Source organism: Suillus discolor (genome assembly GCF_016758755.1).
Source record: "Suillus discolor strain FC423 chromosome Unknown F5147scaffold_59, whole genome shotgun sequence".
Classification (NCBI taxonomy): Eukaryota; Fungi; Basidiomycota; class Agaricomycetes; order Boletales; family Suillaceae; genus Suillus; species Suillus discolor.
In genome coordinates, this window is record NW_024541306.1 from 90,456 (window position 1) to 107,251 (window position 16,796).

The window sequence follows — 16,796 nt, forward strand, 5'->3', positions numbered from 1 at the left end:
TACGACACTCGGAGTATATCGTAGTGCAGAAGATGATTCGACTCCGGCGTCCATCGTAACTTTCGGATCACTGCCTAAGTGTCAGCAACACCCTAAGTCTGTTGTTATAGCTCTGATGACGATCCCGTAGAAGGGAACAAGATAGATTGCTGATTACAAGACTGCGATGGTAGAATAAACAAGGTTGAAAACAGGAGACAGAACTATCGACGAATGCATGATAACTCAAGTTGAAAGTCCGCTAGTTCCGGAAACGGTCTGACCGTTTCTTTAAACCTTTTCACCACACTAAGAAGCGCGTTCGTGACCCTCTTGCTATGACTATTACAGGTGTTGAAAGTACCCCGATCGTACTGGAGGACCTCTCTCAGTCGCATCCCCGTTCTCTCAAGACAAGAGACGAAGATGAGATTACTTTGGACATCAAGGAGGGAAGACAGACGAAGCCGGATGACTTGTGTTAGAGCACAACGACGTCCGGTGGAAGACCTCGGTTGATATGCCCCAATTCTGCAAAATCATAAACTTGGCTTTTGACAGTCCCGCTTGTCGACGTCTTTCGGATCCATGAACCTCTTCGTGATCCCCTCCAATCGATCTTTTGTTTTTTTTGTAGATTTCGGAAGACTGTTTCGGTTGACATTTGATTGCAGGACTTCCGAGACTTCATTTGCTTGACGACTTCTCTACTGAATATATTTCTTTCGTCTTCCCATCTAGTTCTTTTGATCTGTCACACTCTGGCAGTAGCTCTACACAAGACCATTTCTCGATGTAACAAATGGGCGTCATTTCCCCGCCTACTCCTACGAGTGTCCCGAGATCCCTTGGACACCCCGCCAGAGAACTGCCTCGCGATATGTCCGAGCCGTGTCATTCTCAATGAATTAGCAACCAAACAGAGCCTAGCTGGCTGCCCATCATGCATATACGTCTGATGCAAGCGGTGACATGTTTGCTACAGCGCCCAAGGACGATACTTTTTAGTTGTACGATTTTAAAATTTAGGCACCTCTTACTTTTTTCTTTTGATTGGTGACCCAGTCTGTGCGCGTTACATTTACGCTCTGTTAACGATTTATAATTTTGATAGGCGCTGTTCCTAAATTCGATGTCGACCATTCAGCTATATACCATACGAATCTAAAAGAGATTATCTGTTCAAGTCCAAGATTCCATGTATGCGACCGAATACTTGCGGTCAAAAAAGATACATGTAAGAGATGTGCATTTTTGTGCGCATGTGTGGGAGCTGCACAAAGACAGAACCTTCGGTGTTCGTTCGAGAGGCGCTCCTAGCGTCCGCGCAGTGTAGTCTAGCTGGGCCTCGACCAGGGTAGGAATAAGTGTTTTCCAGCTGTTATACAAGCGAGTAGACGTGAGATCAGGCTGGATACGACGAGTCGGTGTGGATTGTGAGGCAGGTTGGGGAGGACAGTTGTCGTGAGGCTCAAGGATGCTTCCCAAGCCTCATGAGCGTCTTCCTCGAGGACCACAGTGTCTGCTTCTGTCCCTGCCAGGACAGGTGAAGTTTATTCAGGCTTCGCCGAATCTGCAAGTAAGCTGGCTATCTTTGCGAGCAACTGGCGCTGTTTAGCCTTCTGACCTGGTACTTCAACAAGTACCTGGGTTTTCTGCTTGTCTCTGAGTTTCTGCGGGCTGGAAAAGTGGGTACCCAACCCAGACGACGTGCCAGGTTGAGCAGCGCGGGTGCCTGTGCGTGGGGCCATGGTGTCTTGGAGGCTGAAGCAGGAGAGCTGAGAGCAACCCGAGGTATTCGATTGTTGACAGAATGCGCAGGAGGAGTGCGCTGCGCAGGGGCAGAGCAGAGCAGGAGGACAATGAGCCAACCAGATATTGTTAGATTGTAGCTATATTTACAAACGGAGGATCCTCCCAGATGAAGGGGTCTTTCAGCCTAAAAGACCCTCTATTGGCACCGAGAAGTACTGCCTGAGGTAAGTTCCGAGACTAGGCTAACTCCGACGAAATGGGGGTTTAATTTCAGCAAGTTCCGCGGCATTTGCTGGCCTGTAACGTTCTTTCTTATCGTCATCATCATACAGGATGTTGCTCACTGAATCGCCATGTTCTCATGATGACCCTTAACGTTGACATCATAGCGTCTCCATATTTCATCCGCGAGGAAACATCCGAGCCGCCTGTATCATGTCTTATCGCCTCTCGGGCCGTTTGACCTCGTCCCTATACTAACAGCTAAATGTACTTGGTCAAGTTCAGATTAATGTGAGTACAAACCCACCATCTGCCTGTTTACCCTGACTGATGCGATTGTTCGTCGCAGGGTGTACGAAATCCCTTCGGCTGCTGGTCCTGCTTGTATCCATGAAATTCGAATTGACGTGACACGTGTTTTGCAGGGTGTCGATCTCGATGATTCGTCTCAGCCAATAATTGATCTGTGGGTCCTCGTGATTTTCTTCCATCTGATGGGCCATGGCAGGCTTTTGGTTGGCTTCTGCCAGCGCGCAAGCATTAATGATGATCATGGTGTCGGAACTGATCTTTCGTCTGTGCAGACCGGCAGTATTTGCAAGTACTGTTGCGGTGCACTGCTTAACCTGCAGCGTTAGCCCCTTGACAGGTACGGAAATTCTAAATTTCTATCGTATGTAATACATCCATGACACTGATCGGCACAGGCTATTTAGTGTCTGGCAAGATGCATATGAAACATGCGGTATCTTTATGAAAGCCTTCGATTAAGGAAATGTGTATCGCAAGGGTTATGTAACTAAAACTAAGCAGGGCTCTACATAGTGGACGACCATCAGATCTGCGACAGCACTGTGTGATGAGCGTGCTCGTTCCTCCCATGCTAACGTTTAGCCGACGCGGGGGGGGTGAAAAAATTAGGAAACATTTATAGAGGGTGTCAAGTCGACACAAATACGACTTTCATATATTTTGGATTGAGGAGGTATAAATTCATATAACAACGCATACATATTATGCAGTTCGTCCATTTTAATTCCCCAGAGAACGTATCATGTCGTCCTCAGGCCCCACACTGACACCGATCGAAGGTGAGTCTGGCTGCTTGACTTGCTGTGTCGCTCGAGTTAATACTGCTTTTTAGTTGTAATAGTAGATATCGTCCTCACGATCGTGGCAGCCATTGACACATCCCTTCGCTTGTGTATTCGTACGCGGAAGCGTCGTCTGTGGATCGACTATATGTGGGCGGCCCTCGCCATGGTATTCAACTTCATGTTATTAATTTCCGGTTGCTTGTATCTGCAATACTACGGTGAGGGTCTCCCCAGTGTCTATGTCGCATACATCTTGCTGAAGAAACGCAGAGAGGTACCCTCAAGACACAAGGATAGCATTATACTATATGTACGTTATGCTTTCTTCTTATACTTGAGAGACGTTACAAATTCTACATCAGGGTTGCCCAGTTCTTTTACGCAGTCATATGGTAAGACACCGACGCTCTAGCGGTGGCATCGAAAAGTGGCGGGGCTGATGTGCACGCACAGGTCATCGAGGCTATCCATATTGTTTACCGTTGTGCGACTCACAGTCCCGGGAACTTCTATCAGGAAGGCTCTCATATCCACTGCCATTACCTTCGGCGTTGTATGGGCTCTACTTTCTTTACAATTGTTGTGGGTTTGTGAAACCGAGTCCGGCTGGAAAATACAACCACATCCGCAATGCGATCTCGGCAGAAGTGTTGCAATAGCGCAGATAATCAGTGAGGGTTTATTGTTCATCGAATAAATCGGTCTTCTGACGTAGTATTTCAGCCGGCGTTCTAGGAGACACTGTCCTCATCTTCGCTCCATTCTCCCTCATTTACGGAATCAGATTGTCGAGCCCGCAAAAAATCCGGGTACTAGCCGTCTTCTCTGCATCGATGATAACTACGATTGTCAGTCTCGCCCATGTATATTACATCTTCTCTAATGGAGGGACAAAGGAGGTCATGGCTGGTGTAGTCGAGGTACGGTATCAGCGTATAGACCTCGAGGGCTGCTGATCATGCTCTAGGCTTTCGTGTCTGTAATTGTCGCTAATTTGAGCGTCGTCGTCGCCTTCTTCTTCCGTTTGAGTGCAGAAGATAATTCGACTCCGGGGTCCATCGTAACTGTCGGATCACTGCCTAGGAAGCGCGTTCGTGACCCTCTCGCTACGACTATTTCAGGTGCTGAAAGTGCCCTGATCGTACTGGAGGACCTCTCTGAGTCGCATCTCCGTTCCCTCAAGACAAGAGATGACGACGAGCTTACTTTGAGCATCAAGGAGGGAAGACAGACGACGCCGGACGAGTTGTGTTAGAGCACAACAACGTCAATTCGTTCCAGATCTTTGTCGATCGTGTTAGAGCACGGGGAATATTAATTTTATTGATTCGCTGTACATGCTGACCTCATAGATGTCGATAGAACAAACCTGTTCATAATTACATACCGACCTAACCGCATCTACATCTACAATATTAAAGTAATGCAGAATCTTGTTGTAGTTCAGACAACCTCAAAGAAGCTGGGCAGACTCTAATGAATGCGCCAGCGAACACTCCGACTACATTTAATTGCTTACAGAAACAAATTGCTGGGGGATTGGTGACCGTCAATGCTGGTAATGAATGCGACCAACCGCTGAAAAAATCTTCATACCTGACTTTTTCGCAAGATGGCCATTTCCCCGTCGTCTCACTCCAAAGTCTGTGCTGAATCACTTTCTTGGCTTGCAGGCTTTAGCCCCAAAGCACACCAAGCCTTCGATCGCAGTAAGACATGGCTCATAGTAAGCATGACAATATACTCACGTCGTCTTCTTAGTTGTTTATCCTACCCAATCGCAACTGAAGGTAAGCCTTATAAAATACAAGCCGAGGACTTACTGAGGAGTTCATACAGAACACGTTCGCAGCGCGTGCGATTTCATGAATCTTGTATCTGTCATAGATGAATACTCAGATGTCTCGAGGTCCGTTAACAAAATGATGTCGTAATGGATGCTCTGCGCCATCACGTCCCAAAGGAGAGTGGGTCGGCGGAGAAGTCGCTCGCCAGTGAGTGATTTGCTATCTAATATTCAACATCAGGTCACACCGACAGATTCGAACGTACTATACGTAACGCTAGTGGTCAATCGCAGAAGCGATTCATCGTGGCGTTCGATGACTATCTAGAGGGCGTAGTGCAACAAGCTATTGACATCACATCCGTGACATCGAGAGTTATTTTGACGTGCGCCACGCATGGCCTGCATTCGCCCTCTTGGAGCTAGGCTTCGATATCCCAGATGAAGTAATTTCGCACCCGGATATGATGTTCGCATCCACTGACATGATCATTCTCGCCAATGTTAGTAGTGTCTCTCTACGAACATATCGCAAATGACACTCATCAAAATTGCACGATATTATAGGACATTACATCCTACGATCTAGAGCAAGCACGTGGAGATTGCAGTCTAACGGTTATCATGCACAAGCTTGATACGGATGTCGATGGCGCCATGTTATGGCCCTGGGTGGCGGATCACCCTACAAAACTCGAGAAGAGGCCATAGCAGCTATTCCAAAATGGGGAGAGCCCATCGACTCGCAGTACTGCAATGGCTTTGGAAACTGGGTGCGCGCCGACTATGATTGGAATTTTGGGAGCGAGAGGTATATGGGCACCAATCATGATGGTCTGGAAGTTCAAAGGAAAAGGTGATGTCGAAAGACCACTTGTCAGGCTGTGAAGAGATTGGACCCGTACTTGTTGGTGTGATCCATCAATGAATGACTCACTTCTAAACAGATATTCTCAGCCTTGTTACCTATAAGGCTGCTAAGTGGAAAGTGAACGGAGCTAGGTTAGATACGAGACGAAGACAGTGTTTAGACGAGTGATGAGATGTTGTATGCGTTCTAGACGGCTTCTGAGGTGCTTTGGAGCGGGTAATTCGCTGTAGATATCAAATGTACATGGGCTAGTTATAGTCGCGAACCGTAAGGGTCCTCGAGTATGGCTAGGCCGACTGATTAGGTGAAAACGGAGGCAGAGAGTAAGTGGCGTTGAATCCTGACAGGTTGTGCTAGTGAGAGCGAGAAAAAGTACGAGAAACTGAATGAGTGGCGTACGAAAGGGTTTGGTTTGGACAGAGTGACAAGAATCGCATAGCGGTTGACAGTTTTCGGTACGGTGAAGGGAGAATGGGGAAACAGTAACGAGAGTGTGTGTTTGAGAGTCGACATAAACGAAGGTATCATGTAAGAAGGAATAAGAGACCATGCTGGTTGTCGACGATAGTGAGATAATGAAGGTGAGGGAGAAGGAATGCCGCGTGACTCGGATGCGAAGCGTGGTGCTTCTTCGCATCAATGAGTCACGTGGATGGTTCGGACAGATGAACCGTTTCGAACGTTCTTAATGGTCGGGGCGTAGAGGATATGGTATCCTCACATAACTTTCGGATATGAAAGCACTGGAAGGATGGTTGCTGATGATGTCTGCGACGATGGAGGGGATGAAGTGAGGGTCTTAGCATGCCTGTCTATAGCTTGCTGCAGGTTCTCGTTGTATTGCGTTTGGGGAGGCGGAGCAAATATGGGAGTAGCTGTGGACACATTGGCCAAGTTGATGCGTGCAAGGAGCGGCCCAGATATTAGCAGCAATGGGAGCGAGGTAAACGAGTCGAGTATAACATGCTAAATAATCGACATGGCTTATGTCAAGACCGTGCATCTCTCGAGCAAGTGCCTCGACTTCGTCCAAGGTAGATTTGACAGGTGCAGGGGGAGGAGTGAATACGACGCGCTTGGTTGGTAGTTCTCGTTGTACGTCTCTCTCATCTTCTTCGTCTGAATCCCAATTCTGATGCGATGGCTTCGGCCTAGGTCCACGAGTATCGCATTTTGATTTGAAGCGGCTAGTAGTAGCAATGGGCTCGTTTAGATCAGCATTGAACGCATCATCCGAAAATACAAATCGCCCAGCCTCCAAAACTTTCTCAAAATCAGGTGCTTCGTCCCTCGTGTAGTTAGCTTCTGTAAGCTGAAGATGTCGGTCAATAGCTCTTCGTGCGGAGCGGGGTAGGCCTTGCCAAAAGTACTGATTGCGCTCGTGAATAAAGATCTTTGAGTTGGCTTCTAACCAGATGGCAATGGGACGAAATTGACGATAATACTGGAGGAGCTTTGTTTCCGTGGATATGTCCGAGTCCGCTGCACTGAGAACGACATGTTCCAAGTCCTGGATCGTATAGCATATGCCCAGTTCAGCTCGAGAATACATCGCCAGAATGCTCTGTTTAAAAATGCCATAATTCCTACTTTCGTATCCCGTTAGCGTGACCCAGAGTCGTTTGGTGAGAACGTCCGTGTAACGAATGATAGTCCTGCACTTCTGTTCGTCCGTGAGTGCGCAGGAGGAGGCTAGGTCCTCGAAGAATTCAAGAAACTCAATAAGCTCGGACGCATCGCCGTCAAACGAAGGCGCCTTGTTAGATCTAGGGCCAGGCATTGCCAAAATTCCTTCGTTTGCGTTCGACATGGGTGGCGTGATTGACAAGTAGATATTTGTGTGATGTGTGACGTTCACAGGGAGAGGTTGGGATGAAACAGACGTTCGTTTGGGAAAGAAGCATGGAGTGAGATTAAATGGCTGTGGCTGCGCGGGCAAGGTAGGGAAGGAGTGGTGCGAGTGAGATGCGACGGTGATGGTAGGTTCGTTTGACGAAAGCGAGGATCGGATACTATGTCTTCTGAGCTGGATTCAAGAGGCTGCTGAGGTTTGGAATTGGCGAGAATAAATGGTCTAATGACCGGGTACTAGAGAGAAAAACTAGACAATCAGTAGTAGATCAACGAATCAAACTTGGGGTGCAAAAGGGGTGTTCAAAACAATCCCCTCGCGGTGGGATCCAATATATAAGGCTGCTTAGTGAGTTCGAAGGGGAAAGTAAACGAAGTTAGGTTTAGTACGAGATAAGCGGAAAAGGATAGCGTTTTGATGAGTGATGAGACGTTGGACACGTTTAGACGGCTTCTGTGGTGTTTTAGAGCAGGAAACTGGTTATAATTCGCTGTCTGTATGAGAGTACATGGGCTGTATATAAGCGCAAAAAAAAAAGGTAAGGGTCCTCGGGTAGCTAGACCGAATGATCATGAGACAACGGACGCAGAGGGGAGTGGCGTTGAGATCACAAGGTAAGTTTAATGAAAGAAAATGGAAAGCGGCATAGCTCGGATACGAAGAGTGATGCGGCGAGTCACGTGGACAGCTTTAAGCGCCTAGTCGTAGTCCTTGCGTACACCACCAGTTGCCGGTTTATCCGTGACCGATATTGTGAGAAAACTATTTAGAGGACCTGACTTGTTCCTAGAACCCTGGCTGTAATAAGAGTTTTGTAGACAAATAATAAATTCACGCCGTAAAGGTCGTAAATCTGGTATTCAGTAGGGAAATATTTCTGATATCTGGTAAAAGTCAGTCATATATTGCACGTACATGACACAGAGTTCATCCAAATATCACACGCGTTACATATAGAATAGCTTTGCGTGAGTTATGTGTGATAGGTTTAGAGATGAGATATCTTGCACATATCGCATCAACATGCTCACGATCTTTGGCTCTGACCGCAGCATCTAGATATCGTGCACCATAGCTTCAAATAATATATCTTTCCAGCGGTTTTCGATGCAGGGATCGTTCAAACTGTTCCAGTTAAAGCTTATGACATTGCATACAAGTATTACAACAAAGAGTATGTACTGATGGCATCATAGGCCTAAACATACTAATACATATCGACATTAGGCATCATGGCTAGCTCAAAACAAAACGGACAACAAAAATTTCGCTACAATATCAAGCCGAGGAAATGAGGGGAAGGGGATAGAAGAGCGCCGCGTGTTTACAAAATTCGTTCCAAATATGACTCACTACGTCATCCTGGACCAGAACCTCCTCAGTATTGCTATCATTCGAACGTTCTAACCAGTGTTCAATGAACGATCCCTCCAGTGGAATACGAGGATCCCACATTGGCCACTTGCCCATTGGAAAGGACGGATAGGCGGCGACGAACGCCAGCCAGAAAGCGTCACGTCCCCACGTCCACAGTGACGATTCCGTGTCAACTTCTGTGGTGAGCCATTCCTGAATTTGCCGGTAAACTGTTTGCCAATCGGCTGGATTGATGTAGTCAAACGAAAGTGGGAGTGGGAGAAATGATATAGTGGGTTTGTCGTCATCATAGGACATAGCTGAGGTCGACTTTGGCGTGATGTAAGTAATAGGTTGATGTTTAAATAGATGACATATGCGCTTACATTGTCCAAGTCTCCTGAACAGTGTAGTATGCTGTTGCAGCGACTCAAGTCTGACGATACAACCTCTATGACCGGTGTAGTGAATGTTCCATATTCCTGATCAATAGATACTGATATGCGAACAGGCTGGCGTTTACATGTGAGCAAGCCTCGAGAAAAGTGGAAAACGACGGATTCATACAATATCACTCCTTTCCAAGAGCTGTCTCGGAAATGTCCCGGGAAAGCAGACTATGAAGGACATTGGTTCGAGTGAGGCATGGTTGTCTTTATAATGAACACCAGGATAGAGAGTTGAAACTTTGGTGAGTGATAGCGTCGAATTCATTTTGAAGTTAACAAAGTGACAATCACCTTGAACAGCGAGACGTGAGAGATTGGACTTGTCGACATTGTGAATGTGTTCAGTCACGTGATTGGCACATCCAGTGCCTGCGCAGTGCCCACTGTTCTCGACGAATTGACCAGCATGAAGGACGACATCATCGATGGCCATAGTACGTGTATTTTTTTCCCATCAATTCATTGCTTATTTATTTATGCTACGGTATCTACAGTCTTTCGATTCTGCGATGACACTTCAGATCATGTCTTTTGCACTGCGTGCCCTAAAAAATGTGGTGTCTATCGTGTGATGGCACGCCGCAATGCTGCAAAGCACGCGAAGCAAGATATTCACATTCGTGGTGCTGAAAATCTTAAGAAAAAGCTTTCTGAGACCAGGAAGCCAAGTGTTTCTGCTGCAATGCCTGCTGGCCATCCTGATCCTTCACTTCCCCCCACCGGTCAAGACGACTTCAGCATCGATTTTGATTACATGGATGACACACCTATTGACATACAAGCTGATGGACTGCCCATGGTGCCCGAAATGGCGCCAGATGATATGGATTCCGAATATCCATTAGCCGATCTCTGGAACAAGATCATCAGCAGTCAAACACTCCAGCTCGATAATGAATTTCCGGACCTGTTTGCTGAACTGCAGGCGTCTGTTGCCTCGGGACAAATTGCCATCTCAACACCCATCGTTCCCACCAACAAGGAGTGTGAGCTTATTGACGACAGCGCGCCTGACTTCGGTATTGAAATTCCTGGTAAGTGAAATGTCTTTCCTGCGCTCTGAAATTCAATACTTAGCGGTATTTGCAGATGATCCGCTTCTTGAACCTGCGAACACTAACTACAACGTCTCTCCGGATTCACTCGTCTTGCGATGCAAGACTATCCAGAGGATGGCGGAAAGGGGATGTCACAAGTATTCAATGGGAGTAAAATGTTGTTCGATCTCCCGTCGCCGCCAGCGGTTCAGGTGGACAGGACCGTGTATTTTACGGACGAACTGTTGCAGGAGTCTTCAGGAGGCTATTTCATCCCAAAACGATTCTTTCTGGCTGCTGCTGACATCCCCACCGACACTACCGAATCCTGCAAGCAATCAGATAAAGTGCTATATGCATTGGGTCGAGCTGCTGAACGGACAGAGGTATGGGGTCACCTATGTAATGTGTACTAGTGCTCAAATGTGTATCAGGCCGGGTTCATTGTAAGTGACAATGAGGAGATTATCCCAACGTCTATGTTTGTACGATCATTTGGAGATATTGCTGCAACCTGCGGAGAGCTTGATTGCGGGCTCACACGTATGTTCGGTTCTACTTTCATTAGTAACTATGAGACTAAAGCATGACATAGCATCTTCCGTTAAATATGCGTCACTTTCACCCAATCCGCTGCGAGAAAAGTCGAAAGGTCGAATGGTGTATAACGTTCCCTTAATCATCTTCATGGACGACGTTTCAGGCAACATATCGAAGCAGTGGAACAAACACCACGCTATATACATGTCTAACGCAAATTTGCCTCGAGAGATGCTCGAAAAAGAATTCTTCATGTGATTTGTTTCGTCCTCCCCTCACGCACCACCCATGGAATTGATGCGAGCAATGAAGGAATCCATATCGTATGTTATTCTACTTGTCATTTGTATGCTAGTATCATTGAATGCATGTAGTGACGCAGCACGATCTGGTGTCATGGCGTGGGATTGCAAGTTCAACGAGGAAGTTATGCTCATTCCGTATGCATTATTTCTCGCTGGAGACAATCCCATGCAAGCTGAAGAGTGTAGCCACGCGGGGCTCAACTGCAACTATTTCTGCAGGACGTGCAATGTTGGCGGAACGAAAGAGTACAAGGAATCCGAGGCTGGCTACAACAGCATTTTTATGGTATGAAAGTCCTTTCTGTATCTTCCATATGACTTATAGTGCTTGCAGTCAGGTAATATACGGACCCCCAAGAAGACGAGTCAAGAGATTCGACAACAGTTTGAAACTGCCTTCAGATCAGGCGCCACGACAAAAATCCAGAATTCTGTTTCGTCAACTGGTGTGCGAGATTCAGCTTTGGGTTCGATTCTCAGTGCGTTGGTCGAACTTGGCAAGAAGCTTCGAAAACGCATACCAGGATCTCCAGCTCTGCCTGAAAGTGAAGTTGAAGCTGCGCTTCGGAAAGAATTCGAGGAACTCTTGAAAGGTGAACACCTCAACGATACTACCAATCCCCTACTGGGAATGGATGGTGAGTTTTTTTTGGTTGCTGTAGATCTCTCGCTCTCAGCTTCATATAGGGTTAGATATTCATATGGATACCCCAACGGAAATCCTTCATACAATACTCCTGGGCGTCGTCAAGTACTTCTGGGGGCAGACAGTGTTTCTCCTCGAAAAAGCAAAGTTCCTCCACATTTTTCAGTACCGGCTCGAATCCATTGACAAGGACGGCCTGAATGCGCCCTGTCTAAATGCAGACTATATTTGCCACTATAAAGGCAGTTTAATCAGCAAGCATTTTAAAAGTTTGGCGCAAGTTATGCCATTCATTATCCACAACCTCGTTCCTCCGACGGTCCTTAATGCATGGACAGTGATCGGCGAACTCATTGTACTGGTCTGGCACACAAGATTCACGGACACAGAAACATATCTCGTGAGTTCAATTCATGTTCTATCCAAAAGGTGTGTCTGATACCTTTGTGACAAAGGCAACGCTATCTCGAACCATTGAAGATTTTTTGAATGTTACGACACAATGCGCACCGAGTATTTTGATTAGCAAGCCAAAGTTCCATTTTCTCGTCCATCTTCCAGCGTACATTCGTCGTTTCGGCCCTGCGATTGTTTTTTCAACTGAGCGATACGAATCATTCAATCATGTCTTCCGGTTATCGTGCATCTACAGCAACCGACAGGTGCCAAGTAGGGATACTTGCAAGATTTTTTCTCACCAGGACACGGTCAAACATATCGCTACCGGTGGATACTGGTATGATTCCAGAGTCAAGAAATGGGTTTGTGCAGGGGAAAAGGTCCTATGCTATCTTGATGAACATCCTGAACAAGCGAGGCTTCTAGGCATACCAAACTCGAGTCATAGTCCTCTGATACCCGGTAAGTCCCATGGTATGTGCTATCGCTATATCGCCACTAATGATGTACAGGTTCAGGCAAAATTGAAACCACTTCTCCCACTGCAATAGCAAAGTCAGTGCGAAAAAACACAGTCCCATGGAAAACCACTCGCTGCGCGAAGATTCTTGGGACCGTTCAACCTGGAATCGTGTATTATCAGGGTAAATCAGTTGTGACGAGTGAAGGAGAATGTGCACGCTTGAATAGTCATGTTATTTTCCGACAACCAGTGGACAGGCAGGTGAGCTAGTATCTTCTTTTCCTTTTGTCGTGATGGCTACTCATGGACACGGCTGTGATGCTGCTTCCAGTTGTATATTGGACGTATTCGCGAGATTCTTGTATCATCCCAGGACAGTCAAATGACAGATCATGTCGCACTCCAGCTCTTCACATTCAGAGCTGCTCTCCACCCGTCTCTCCACCTCCCATGCATTGATCTTACTGATAATGAGATGGTTTCAACCGGTATAGTACGTCATGTGTTTTATATACAAGCTAATTGTTCAAGACTTGGATCACCTCACAGGACATTATTTGCACCGTCAATATTCAACATAATTGCCTCGATTCGCAGTGCACGGACATCCGTCGACAGTCTGTACATCAAGAACAGATAGACACCTCTCAAACAAAGGCCACAGTCAAGCATGAGTCAACGCCGAACTTTTTTCTCAATGTCTATTCCATTCATAACTACGATCACATCCAACGTGTTGTTCCAGATACACTTCGTGAGACACCGCTTCAGGTTACCAATGTAGCTGAAGTTCGTGCCATGGCCATACACCAACTACAAGACAAGAGAACAGCGAAGAAAGGTGGAGATACGTCCCAACTAGCAGATAGTGGTGAGGGTGTGGCTGCTCAACCATCTTTAGCGCCACCTTCTGCCTTTGATCGTGCTCCAACCAAACCGCAGAAGCCTGCATGCAAAGCCAAGGCAAAAACAGCAAAAGCGAGCGCACATGGTCCGAGTACACAAGGAAAGAAGGGGACGGCACCCACTCAGCAAGATTCAGGAGCATCGCAGCAACATCAAACTGTCTCTGCGCCATCAATGGGAGGTCCTTCGCAACATTTTTACTCACCTGCACCCCAACCACACCATCCTCCACATCAGTCTTTCCCTCCGCCCCTGCCAATTCATGCTCTTCCCCCCTTACGCTCCTCACCTCCATTTCACCAATCACCATCTCAGTTGTATCGCCCTCCCCCACAGTCATATCTTCCGTCTCAATCATATGCCCCTGCGCCTCTACCTGCCCAATATGTTCACCCAACTCGTCAGCAAACACAAAACGTGCAAGAGGCCCCAATGGATCCACTGCCTGCAGTGCAGGCCCCAAATCACTACATGACATTGACGCCTCACTTCCCTCCTGCACATCCACAGCTCTGGCAATCTCATGATACCAGCTCTATCTCTGGACTCCCCAGCTCTTCTCGTGCCCCACCATCGCACCAGTTTCAACCTCTGATGTCTCCCACACACTATTCACCACATAATGTTGCAGGCCACTTCCCATCACCTCATTATCCTCCCCAAGAATCTCAGGTTCGATATCTGCAGAGTCAGCATCACCACCCTCAGTTTGGTATGATGTATCCCGGTGGGATATGAACTCCAAAGGCATCCCACAGAATTTGTTGCTGATCAGTGAGTCGCTAATCCCACAGTGCGCGACTTCTACTTACAATCCTGCAGTGCGCGACTTCTACTTACAATCCTGCAGCGCGTGACTTCTACTTACAATCCTGCAGCGCGCGACTTCTACTTACAATCCCACAGTGCACAACTTCTACTTACAATCCTGCAGTGCGCAACTTCTACTTACAGTCGCACAAAGACCTTCAAGCCATTCAAGTTGGGTATCTGGCGGTTCCCCATTTCAGATTTGGTGTCTGGCTGCACTCAATTTTGTGTGATTAGATGAAGGCCTGCCGCAAATATTCTCACTTTTGCTGCACCAAGAAGTACCACTCAGATAATATACTTAGTGATTATCTCTTCATCCCTCTCCAAGCCCCTTTTTCCACCCAGCCCTTATTCCAAAAATATATCCTCTTTATTGTTTGATACTCTTTTCTGCTGCTTTCATAGGCCTGAGCGCACCAAAGATCTTGTGAAGAATATTTGGGTATGACGCAATTGCCAACTCGGACGCAAGCGAAGAAGCGAGGCTTTATTCGATCAGCCACTGAGCCCAAACCTCCGTTGGTCAGCCTTGAGCAGAACAGTGAGTTGCTCCTGCGCAGTGCATCCACGTCCAGGCAACATCATGATGCTCCAGCGCTATCCTGTGCGGACCAGTTCAGGTTCGAGAAGCACAGGAACCCCACGCTCAACAAATGGTCTGTTAGCATCACCCACCGCTGTGCCTCGAGGCAGGAGTCGTTCGACTTCTATCCAGAATGCCTCTCGACCTCCTTCAGTGTCTGGATCCATAGGAGACATTGGTCGTGCTCATTCACCACTTTCCCAGACCGTCACTATTAATCAAGCTTCTCAAGGTCAAACTGTTGTTGCCTCTCGGTTCGCTTCACCAGATGAATCCCTGGATGAGCCTATTAGTGCTAGCTTGCGTCGCCGGAGATCTTCTAGCACCGACTGTAACGACCCATCAATATTTATGCCTGGACTCACAAAGCGACTCAAGTTGTACACAAGGAAAGTTGCTGAAGAGAAAGGTGTCGATGAGGAGCACCTCGTTGAATTCATTGATGCAAGTTTTCTCTCAATGCTATTATGAATCATTTCTGATGAATCGTTAGACTGGAGGAATTGCCTATATGCTCATTGATATTAAGGCCACCTTGATGATGTTGAGCGCAGCGAACAGAAAATCTCTCCTCGTGGAAATCAAAGAACTAATAGAATCGAAAGATTTCAAGGTACTTGTGTCTAACTGTACTATTCTGTCGTCAACTTCATACTGATCAAGCATGACACAGTCGGGTCTTCACAACCGCCTCACAGCATGTGTATTATCACCTAATCTCACCGCATACGTCAATGACACGCTTGAACACGTCATGGTACCTTCAATATCCTTACATAGGAATGTAGCAGCTGAACAGGATGACAGGAATTTATCAAGAAAAATAGCGAGATATTCAAGGTCCCAAAGTTCCTGTTTGAAGACATCGAGCTCACCGCACAATTATCAAAACTTGTCAGCGAAGCACTTTCTTGCATCCGCGGCAATATAAAGACTAAGGTAAGTGTCAAAATACCTCACAGAAAAAGCCAAGCTTAGACTGATTCAGCTGATGTCGTCGATCCTAAAACGCTCGAGTATCATAGACACTGCAAGATCACTCGCCCATGGTTGCCTAGAAGTTGATGCGTCACATTGGAATAGATATGCGTTTTTGGTATGGTCTTACTCTCCTGACTGCTCATTCTGACGATGAGATTCCACTGGCAGCGCCGTTGCTTGCGTATCTTTCTTATCGGCACCGGTAACTACAAGACCATACCTCTAAAGGATATCTATTCCCCATCGCTCCTTCCGTCCCTCCACCGAGACCTTCGTGTCAAGGTTGGTGATGCACTTGGCATTGATGTTGGATTGGACGACTTCGACCAAGACCCCATAGCCGAAGGTGATGCTAATCAAGTCCAGGAGAACGGTGCAGACAGTATCGGAAGCATTGAAGGCAGCATAAATAGAGCAGAGGCTGGAGATGATGGACCCGATGTCGATGTTAACCATGATGGAGACGAGGAGGAGGACGGCCTGGAAGGAAACGTGTCTGGCACGGCGGAAACGTACGAACTCGACCCCAATGATTCGGGATTTGGCGGCCATGGAAAGCGCACTATCTTCACGTCAACCAAATTTTGGAGGTTTGTGGATGCCTCGCTCGAGGGCATTCGCAAAATGGGAAAGGCAGAGGCAGAGGAACTCAATGACGGAACACCAGTTGAGAATATCATCAGAAAGTAAGTTCATTGCTAATACTTCACTCTGCACGTGGTTACTCATTGTTGGGAAGCATCTTGGTCGAATATT

The 16,796-nt window shown here is 47.0% G+C and overlaps 10 protein-coding genes across 10 annotated transcripts; 6 read left to right on the forward strand and 4 right to left on the reverse strand.

The window, feature by feature from the left end:
* Positions 1–1,121: 1,121 nt before the first annotated feature.
* Positions 1,122–1,906, reverse strand: F5147DRAFT_341191 (uncharacterized protein; the record flags this gene model as incomplete). Its single annotated transcript, XM_041429291.1, has 2 exons — positions 1,122–1,143; positions 1,200–1,906. A coding segment is annotated over one exon (339 nt), but the record flags the coding sequence as incomplete, so codon positions are not given.
* Positions 1,204–1,389, reverse strand: F5147DRAFT_549033 (uncharacterized protein; the record flags this gene model as incomplete). The annotated part of the gene is made up of 1 exon (XM_041430374.1): positions 1,204–1,389. A coding segment is annotated over one exon (186 nt), but the record flags the coding sequence as incomplete, so codon positions are not given.
* Positions 1,907–2,862: 956 nt separating the features above from the next.
* On the forward strand, positions 2,863–4,582 carry F5147DRAFT_341209 (uncharacterized protein). Its single transcript, XM_041429292.1, has 7 exons — positions 2,863–3,047; positions 3,101–3,271; positions 3,324–3,363; positions 3,416–3,445; positions 3,507–3,724; positions 3,777–3,973; positions 4,021–4,582. The coding sequence occupies exons 1-7, from the start codon at positions 3,011–3,013 to the stop codon at positions 4,306–4,308; spliced, it is 981 nt and encodes a 326-aa protein (XP_041289045.1). The 5' UTR covers positions 2,863–3,010; the 3' UTR covers positions 4,309–4,582.
* A 404-nt stretch (positions 4,583–4,986) lies between these two features.
* F5147DRAFT_777458 (uncharacterized protein) lies at positions 4,987–5,550 on the forward strand (the record flags this gene model as incomplete). The annotated part of the gene is made up of 4 exons (XM_041441986.1): positions 4,987–5,047; positions 5,081–5,202; positions 5,262–5,342; positions 5,407–5,550. 4 exons carry the CDS (start codon positions 4,987–4,989, stop codon positions 5,548–5,550), a joined length of 408 nt encoding a protein of 135 aa, XP_041289046.1.
* Positions 5,551–5,916: 366 nt separating this feature from the next.
* F5147DRAFT_712860 (uncharacterized protein) lies at positions 5,917–6,408 on the reverse strand. The gene is made up of 2 exons (XM_041438381.1): positions 6,110–6,408; positions 5,917–6,050 (listed from the first exon to the last, which is right to left on the reverse strand). The coding sequence occupies exons 1-2, from the start codon at positions 6,345–6,347 to the stop codon at positions 5,998–6,000; spliced, it is 291 nt and encodes a 96-aa protein (XP_041289047.1). The 5' UTR covers positions 6,348–6,408; the 3' UTR covers positions 5,917–5,997.
* Positions 6,409–8,945: 2,537 nt separating this feature from the next.
* F5147DRAFT_548334 (uncharacterized protein) lies at positions 8,946–9,602 on the reverse strand (the record flags this gene model as incomplete). The annotated part of the gene is made up of 3 exons (XM_041430360.1): positions 8,946–9,248; positions 9,305–9,430; positions 9,486–9,602. Coding segments are annotated over 3 exons (546 nt in total), but the record flags the coding sequence as incomplete, so codon positions are not given.
* A 903-nt stretch (positions 9,603–10,505) lies between these two features.
* Positions 10,506–10,694, forward strand: F5147DRAFT_547526 (uncharacterized protein; the record flags this gene model as incomplete). The annotated part of the gene is made up of 1 exon (XM_041430348.1): positions 10,506–10,694. A coding segment is annotated over one exon (189 nt), but the record flags the coding sequence as incomplete, so codon positions are not given.
* Positions 10,695–11,061: 367 nt separating this feature from the next.
* On the forward strand, positions 11,062–12,720 carry F5147DRAFT_747309 (uncharacterized protein; the record flags this gene model as incomplete). The annotated part of the gene is made up of 5 exons (XM_041439936.1): positions 11,062–11,198; positions 11,319–11,535; positions 11,584–11,887; positions 11,937–12,295; positions 12,667–12,720. The coding sequence occupies 5 exons, from the start codon at positions 11,062–11,064 to the stop codon at positions 12,718–12,720; spliced, it is 1,071 nt and encodes a 356-aa protein (XP_041289050.1).
* Positions 12,721–13,297: 577 nt separating this feature from the next.
* Positions 13,298–13,549, forward strand: F5147DRAFT_543756 (uncharacterized protein; the record flags this gene model as incomplete). The annotated part of the gene is made up of 1 exon (XM_041430292.1): positions 13,298–13,549. A coding segment is annotated over one exon (252 nt), but the record flags the coding sequence as incomplete, so codon positions are not given.
* Positions 13,550–15,555: 2,006 nt separating this feature from the next.
* Positions 15,556–16,730, forward strand: F5147DRAFT_582824 (uncharacterized protein; the record flags this gene model as incomplete). Its single annotated transcript, XM_041431683.1, has 5 exons — positions 15,556–15,678; positions 15,867–15,998; positions 16,048–16,155; positions 16,269–16,346; positions 16,410–16,730. Coding segments are annotated over 5 exons (762 nt in total), but the record flags the coding sequence as incomplete, so codon positions are not given.
* Positions 16,731–16,796: the final 66 nt, after the last annotated feature.

Excerpts from the sequence above, each read along its gene's own strand:
- F5147DRAFT_712860 (XM_041438381.1), bottom strand. The coding sequence starts at position 6,347 with ATGCGAAGAAGCACCACGCTTCGCATCCGAGTCACGCGGCATTCCTTC. Across the intron at positions 6,051-6,109 it reads TGTCCAAACCAAACCCTTTC|GATTCAACGCCACTTACTCT; the intron begins GTACGCCACTCA and ends ACAACCTGTCAG.
- F5147DRAFT_341209 (XM_041429292.1), top strand. The coding sequence starts at position 3,011 with ATGTCGTCCTCAGGCCCCACACTGACACCGATCGAAG. Across the intron at positions 3,272-3,323 it reads CTTGTATCTGCAATACTACG|AGAGGTACCCTCAAGACACA; the intron begins GTGAGGGTCTCC and ends GAAGAAACGCAG. Across the intron at positions 3,364-3,415 it reads AGGATAGCATTATACTATAT|GGTTGCCCAGTTCTTTTACG; the intron begins GTACGTTATGCT and ends ATTCTACATCAG.